This window comes from Rhamphochromis sp. 'chilingali' (genome assembly GCF_963969265.1).
Source record: "Rhamphochromis sp. 'chilingali' genome assembly, chromosome: 14".
Lineage (NCBI taxonomy): Eukaryota > Metazoa > Chordata > Actinopteri > Cichliformes > Cichlidae > Rhamphochromis > Rhamphochromis sp. 'chilingali'.
Genome location: NC_137941.1, coordinates 25156626 through 25165018, shown reverse-complemented (window position 1 = coordinate 25165018; position 8393 = coordinate 25156626). Strand labels below are relative to the sequence as shown.

General features: G+C 38.0%; 1 protein-coding gene across 1 annotated transcript in view; it reads left to right on the top strand.

Moving 5' to 3' along the window:
- Positions 1-1032: 1032 nt before the first annotated feature.
- LOC308409950 (CD209 antigen-like protein C) overlaps positions 1033-8393 on the top strand; it is a gene marked incomplete at both ends in the record, with an annotated part of 63286 nt that continues 55925 nt past the window's right edge. The window contains 3 exons of the mRNA XM_080902944.1: positions 1033-1102; positions 1211-1297; positions 1469-1675. Of these exons, the coding sequence (XP_080759070.1) occupies positions 1033-1102; positions 1211-1297; positions 1469-1675 (364 nt within the window). The remainder of the gene's footprint in view (positions 1103-1210; positions 1298-1468; positions 1676-8393) is intronic.

Here is an 8393-nt window from a genome sequence, read left to right as displayed (position 1 = left end):
GTTCGGGATGTGCTTGACCGACGTATACGACAGCGTGTACCAGTTCCCACGAATATCCAACAACCTCGCACAGCCATTGAAGTGGAGTGGACCAACATTCCACAGGCCACAATTGACAATCTGATAGACTCCATGCGACGATGTGTTGCACTGCATGAGGCAAATGGTGGTCACACCAGATACTGACCGGTTCTGGGTCCCCAGGCCCCCAATAGCGCAAAAAACTGCACATTCCAGGGTGGCCTTTTGTTGTGGGCAGTCTGAGGTACACCTGTGCACTACTCATGATGTCAGATCAGCATCCTGATGTGGCACACCTGTGAGGTGGGATGGATTATCTCAATATAGCAGATGTGCCCACTACCACACATTTGGACTGATTTGTGACCACTGTTTGGGAGGGATGGTTATATTGTGTATCTGGAATGAATTTTAGGTCTCTACATCCATCCCATGGGGAATGGGAGCAGTAACAAAGGTGTTGCGTTTATATTTTTGTTGAGTGTATGTTTGTGATGTGCTGTATAAGATAGTTTTCCTTTGATCGAAAAACAGATAAAAACAGAGACATTGCATTACAATAAAAAGTGATCATAATCAGTCTTTTATGAGTGCAGACCTGGGTTGGCTGAAAAATAAAATATACTGCATCAAACTATCATGAGCTCTAGTGTCTTTTTTCACATTTTTGATATTTTTTCTGTTGAATGTTGGTGGAAGAGTTAGGAGCCTTACTCTGCCCCATTAATAAATACATTTTCACAGCACTATACAGTATTTAAAGGTTTAAGATTTAAATGTCTTAGTCAGAAATCTACACTATTCATTACTGTGTCTTTTCATATGGATATATACACAGCTCAAGAACAGGTCTAGTTTCAGTGGTAGCATAGCTGCATAAACCACATATTGACTAGGGGACTTCCTCTGAACTTAAAACTTTAGAATCAACCGAAACCAGTGAGATTCTCACACTTCACATGTCCTGTGCCACAGAGCTGAGCTCAGAAATAATCCACATCCTTTCATGCAATGGAGGAAATTTATGTCAATGAACGCTATGTCAAACCTGCCAACAAGCCATCTATAAAAAAACCCACAGGTAAGAAAGAAATTACAAATATTTAAAGTTTACATTGTTCAATCTGTTATTACTATTATCACCCCCCTTCACCACAACCACTTTTTTTTTTTTTTTTTAACTTTTCAGCTCCAAGAAGCTACAAGAGAAGCTTTTATTTAGTTGTTATTCTCTCGTTGGGGCTGCTGGCTGGACTTCTCACTCTTGCTTTCTACTGTGAGTTGTGTTGTGTTGCTTTGTTGCTGTTGTTTTCTTCTGTTATATATATAACATGTTTCATTCCATAATGGCAAAATTCCAAATTATTTTTGATTAGCTCAATTATAAATCAGCAACAGTGTTCTTTTGGCTCTCAAAAACATCTTTACTTATTTATCTGTATTTCAGACAAAAACTCCTCACAAGATTCAGCTGAATATCTCTCAATGAATAACAAACTTTCCTCAATAACCGAGGAGAGAGACCTTCTAAATGCAACTGTCTCTGTAGTGAGTAACCAACTTTCTTCTATGACTGAGGAGAGAGACCTGCTGAAGGCCAACCTCGCTGAAATGACCAAAGAGCTGGAGAGACTGCAGAGTTTGTTCAACCAGAGTGAGTCCTTGTCTGAGCTGTTGTGTGTCTTTGTAAAAGATTTTACACTGAAATTCAGTGATTCCGTTTTCCAGTGATAGATGGAAATATTTTCTCATTATATCTGAAATGACAGAAATTTAAGAAAGCAAACTTTAATCTTCATGGATATGTTTCACATGAATCATTGTCATCATTGTTGCATCTCCTCTGCATTGCAGTGTCAGGATCACAAGGCCTTTTATATATAGATGTTATAAAATATAGATTCCTGTTAATTAACAGAGACCAAATAAAGTATTGCTGAATGTTCCATGTTGATCTTTAATATTTCTTATTTGATGTTTCTTCCAGAGAAAACCTGCCCTACAGGATGGAGAAAGTTCAGTTGTAGCTGTTATCTCCTCTCTGAAAACTCTGGTTCCTGGCATTCAGCTAGAAAACACTGCACAGACCAAGGAGCAGATTTGGTGGTGATAGACAGCCCTGAAGAACAGGTACAAAGTTCATTGTTTTTTAATGAATGTTGACTTTCAAACCCCACGTTGTTATGAACATGACTTTCCCCAATTTGAATAAAAATGTTTCCATAAAAATTTCATCATTTGACTAGTTTAACAAGGAACTATCAAAATAAAACAGCAAACATGAGACTCAGACTGAGACGTGGACTTGACACTTGAAGAACAGACATGAAAGCATAACATGACTAGATGTGACACAAGGAACACAGGGAAGGCACAGACACAGAAACCAGGAGACTAGAAACTATGAATTACAATGAAGTCAACGACTATTAATAATTCAAAAACACAAAACATGGAAATTCCCCCATTACACTGAAATAGCATTGGGTATAAAGCTGATGAGAATCTGTAGCCAAAGAGACAGAAATAAAAAGAGTCTAGTGATTCATAACACAAATGTTTGTGTGCTTGTTGGACAGAACTTCATCGCTTCATTCACCCAGAAAGAGACTTGGATTGGTTTAAGTGACATAGAACAAGAGGGCACGTGGAAATGGGTAGACGGAACGCCTCTGACTCTGCAGTAAGTCTTTGAGTTCAACCAATATATTAAATATATTTGTAATAAACAAATATTTTTATAAATAATATTTATTTACTAAGTAAATATATATTTTTTATATAAATAAAGAAGTAATGTTTTTTAATTTATGTACTTCCTTGGTGAAGTTATTTCATCAAGAAAATAACTTCATTGACAAACCTAGACACCAGGAACTGAAGATCTTAGAGACTGTTTTGGCCTTATCCGGACATGACTTGTTATTAACTAAACATTTTTTGATGAATAATGGAAGGAAAAAAAAAAACAGACCCAGGAGAAAACAGTCAATCCTATCATCCGTCCATCCATTTTCTTAACAACAATTTATTATTAGAGACAGAGGGTTGTGCATGTATCCATAATTCACAATGGGTTAAACATCCTATCAGTAGTCATTTTTCCCATATTGTTTTATATCTAATTCAAAGATATTAATGTTGTTTTTTATTGACTCACCAGATACTGGGCATCTTATCAGCCTGACAACCTGTTGCTCAGAGAGAACTGTGCTCATATCAGATATCAAGAAACTTCCTGGAATGATGAAAGATGTGAAAATTCTCTCCAATGGGTCTGTGAAAAACTACTGTAACAGCTGAATTTGTTTGAAAATTAGATTTGTACATATTTTTCAAATTAGGCTATGATAGTTATTTCATTAGCATTTTTATATATCCTTTTCTGAATAAGTATTAAGATTTAGTGAAAAACAACCCTTGAAATATAACTATGCCTATAGTAACGAGTAACTGACCCATTTTATTTGGATAACACTTCTATAAACATACAGTCGCAGCACAAAGTTTTACTTTAGAGAATCAAATACAGCTCCTTATTAGGAAGAAGATAAAGACTGTAGTACCTGTCATAAAAAAAACAAAACAGAAAACGACTGTGGCCTGCTTCAGTGTGCTCAATGTGGTTTCAGTCAATAATTACCGTCACTGGGGAAATGGTGTCACCATGTTTTGAATAATTCTGTGATATTTTTATTGATAATGTTGGTTTGTTGCATGAGTTCTGTTTAGATTCTTTCAGTGGTTGTAACAGTGTTTTGGCATCTCAAAGATTAGACCTAAGAGCTTTATCTAGGGAGGACTGTTAAAATTGTTACATTTCAGTCTGCAACATTTGGGCATATCGAGTAATTTGCCATACAATATTAGAATGTTTTTAGTTTGAAACATAGCTAAAATGTGCAGACATGAAACAGCACACAGTGGATTGTACTGGTTGAAATTTGCACTGCATTTGCATTTCATATTGCAAATGTGCTCACTTGCTATTGTTACTGCTGAAAGCATTTAAACTAATGTTATCTTCACTTTATTGTTATTATTCTAGTAGAAAAACTGAGATTATTTTCTCTTGCTGTGTGTGTGTTTGTGTGTGTGTGTGTGTATGTGTGTGTGTGTGTGGGGGGCATTTTACTGTACTTATGTGTTTTTCTTATTTTTTTTAATCTACTGTACAGATTACAGAAAAAAAATGCTTTTACATACATAACGCATTTATTTTGCATTCTACTTGCTAAAAATCTGAAGCAGAAAATGATGAAGTCTTGCCATTGTTATTTCAGCTTTTTTAATCATTAAAAACATACATTTTCATGATGCATTATTATTGAAATGTAGTTTCCTCAGCATGTGTTTGACAGATATAACATTGTGATTCATCTTCAGAAAAGTGGACAGAAAAAGAGTTTGACTTCTGTGTCTTTTCACATGATTATGCAAACCCATAGAACAATGATATACCCGGCCTGTGATATGTACAAGAGCAGGAACGTTAACACCGCCAAGCAGCTTTCATGAAAACCAGTGGGAATGCAGCCACCAGGGGGCGAAATGGTAATGGACGTTCATTCACTTCCTGCACATACAGTCCAGATCAAAAGTGGCTGCAGAATCACAGAGGCTGGCTGTGTGAGCTGGTCACACTTTATACATGTAGAGAAAACATGTTGTCAGTGTTTCTGTTCAGGGACAGTCACCCAGCAGCAGCAGAGCCACTGAGAACATGTTGCTACTAAAAATCTACTTCTCTTCTTCTGCTGCAGCCAACTGCAATATATCAAGTCTTCATATTAGTCTGGGAGGAAGTTTAGTTTGATTACAGATGGACACTGACAGAATGCACAGAAATATGGATTAAAGTGCCAGTCATTGGGTAAAGTTTGATTTGTTTTTAATGAAAAAAAAAAAGTAAAAACAAAATCCAGAGTGTTTTCTTTTATTCAATAAAAACCTTTACCCCAAGTTACTAAAGTCATTAGTTTTGCATTGACTCATTCTTTTCAGGAAAAAAAAGTTTCACAAAGCTGTTTTTTTCATAGTTAAATTCTCTTGAATTCATCAGTGGTATTAGGGCTCCTCCTCTGCTGCATGTTATAATTGTTTAGGCACCGAGGGGTTCCAATTCAGCTGTACCGATGGCTTATTAGGCCCTGTGACAGACTGGCGACCTGTCCAGGGTGTACCTAAGATAGCTGGCATAGGCTCCAGTGCCCGCCACGACCCTGAGAAGGATAAGAGGAAATGAACGGATAGATGGATGGATGATGGCTGATTACTGTGAGTCTCTGGTTCAGTAATACACAGTAGTGTCTTCAGGGTGCACAATTTATCCAGCTACAGTCACTGCTGTCGTTTCAGGAGATGATAAATCAGCACTGGACTGACTGAGAGTAAGAGGTGCTACTACTATTGAAGTAAATCCACTGCAATCCTATTGTAGCATCGTGGCTCAGCCAAGCAGCATACATGTGAATACTAAACCCTAAATATATACAGACCAGTCCGTGGGATTCTCCAGACCTTTTAATCACTATTTCAGACAGAATCAGTGTTTGAGTATTAGTACCTACAAATAAAGAAATAAATGGCTTCTGTATTTCAAGCATATCATTCGTTATGGGGTCATAATGTTTGCAAAATGACTGCATTGTCCTTACCACTCCAGTAAACTAAGAATAAGGAAAACAACCATTAAGTCAGAATGATTCTTCATGGAGGCCATTGGTCTCCGCTATAGTCTTTTATGTATTTTTTCATTCCTTGAACATGTACATATACACCAATAAAAAATTTAAAGTTAAAAAAAAGAGGAACGTCTAAGCATCACTAAATCATTTCCTGTTAAGCAGCTTTATTGTATTTTTTAACTGTGTTGCTGAGTCACAGTTAATTCCTGTACCAATGGGGTTAAAAAAAAAAACAGCTGAAAAGAGTGTTAATGTCTTTTGATGTGCTGACATTTTGTACAACAAATCTCACTCTTGTGTGTTAAACTTATACCTGGTTGGATTCTGATCAGTGTTAAGCCATTAAACATAATTACCTTGCAGCAAAATCACATATGAATTATGATTCTGTGTTTAACCCTTAGTACACTTATCAGCATTTCTCTTATTGAGGATGTGTTGGCGACTGCCTGAGAGCACTAGCTGCCACTACTCTCACCCCAGATAAAGGCAATCCCATCCTGTCAATCGTCCATCCTTTTCCTGTCTAATCCAAGTGTTTCGATAATATTTTTCACTAAACCCTGAGTATTTACAGGTCAGTCTGTGGGATTCTCCAGGCCTATAGACCTTACACTATATTTTGTATTTTTGTAAGTTTGTTCATTGCAGACAAAAACTCTTTTCTTAACTCATTCTGTCTTTTACTAGAATTTAAAACCTTCTGCTCTCAAAATCAGCTTGTGAATATTAACATGGAGACAACAACATGCATGACAATAAATATCCATAGAAAAATAAATCTGGTTCTGCAGTTATTTAGTGACATGTGAAGGGGATTTATGACATTATTAATTCAATTCAATTCAATTTTACTTACAGTATATAGCGCCAAATTACAAAAGTCGCCTCAAGGCACTTTATATTGTACACTAGATCGTACAATAATAGATACAGAGAAAAACCCAACTATCATATGACCCCCTATAAGCAAGCACTTTGGCGACAGTGGGAAGGAAAAACTCCCTTTTAACAGGAAGAAACCTCCTGCAGAACCAGGCTCAGGGAGGGGCGGGGTCATCTGCTGCGACCGGTTGGGGTGAGAGAAGGAAGACAGGATAAAGACATGCTGTGGAAGAGAGACAGAGATTAACAACAGGTATGATTCAATGCACAGAGTTCTATTAACACATGGTGAGTGAGAAAAGTGACTGGAAAGGAAAAACTCAATGCATCATGGGAATCCCCCGGCAGCCTACGTCTATTGCAGCATAACTAAGGGAGGATTCAGGGTCACCTGGTCCAGCGCTAACTATATGCTTTAGCAAAAAGGAAAGTTTGAAGCCTAATCTTAAAAGTAGAGATAGTGTCATGGTCCGGAGTCTGTGACTCCGTGTTTATGTTTAGTCTATTAGTATTCTGTGGTTTTGGTTACCTTGGGTGTTTGTATTCTTTTGTTCATGTTCCTATGTTCTGTGTCCCCCAGTCTCTGTTAAGTTGGTGTGTTATGTCATTGCGTGTATGTGTTTCCTGTTTTATTGTGAAGGTCTGCGTCTTATGTGAGTGTTTTCAGTTTGCCTCCCTAGTCTCGTCATGATAATCACTCCCAGCTGTGTTCCCCACCTGCGTGTAATCTCCCTGTGTTCTCTGGGTGTATTTAAGTTGTGTCTTCTGTCATGGTAGTTGCTGGTTCGTCTGCGTTATTTTCCTCGCCGCCATTCTGTGTTTATTCCTCCAGCTTCCTGGTCATTCTCCCTGCAAGGTACCCTCGTTAGTGTTCTGGTTTCGTGTTTAGTTTAGTTTTCCCAGTTTAGAGTTATTACCGTTCTGTTTCTCGCCACCCCTTTTGTTGTTCTTATCCGGTTGTAAATAAAGCTCATCCTCCACTTAAGCAGTCTGCATTTTGGATCCTATTTCATATTCCACACGGCTTGCCCCGGCAAACCGCGACAGATAGTGTCTGTCTCCCGAATCCAAACTGGAAGCTGGTTCCACAGAAGAGGGGCCTGAAAACTGAAGGCTCTGCCTCCCATTCTACTTTTAAATACTCTAGGAACAACAAATAAGCCTGCAGTGCAAATATCACCCTATTAGAGTGAAGTGCTCTAATAGGGTGATATGGTACTACAACTTCATTAAGATAAGATGGGGCCTGATTATTTAAGACCTTGTATGCGAGGAGAAAGATTTTGAATTTTTCTGGATTTAACAGGAAGCCAATGAAGGGAAGCCAAAACAGGAGAAATATGCTCTCTCTTTCTAGTCCCTGTTATTACTGTTGTTGCAGCATTTTGGATTAACTGAAGGTGTTAAGAGATATACTCTAAAACACTTCTTCAGTAGAGACTCAGAGAAGAGAAACACACAGAACTTCTTGCTAGCAAGGGCAGCCTCCAGAACTGAGACTCTGAGAAACTGCCCCGGTCTTTATTTATACTTCAGTGTGTGTGTGTGTGTGTGTGTGTGTGTGTGTGTGTGTGTGTGTGTGTGTGTGACCCCATAAACGACTTCCCTAAACCAGTTCATCTTTTCAAAAAGCACTTAGACTAGAACAGATATAGCTACGTTAATCCTACCGTAAAAAAATAAGACAAGGTACGACCTCTCCCATACTCCTAGGATGTGGGGGTGAACGCCAGAACACCCTGGAATGTTACAGACCTCCTAGGATGAGACATTCTTTCAATATTCCACCAACTATATACT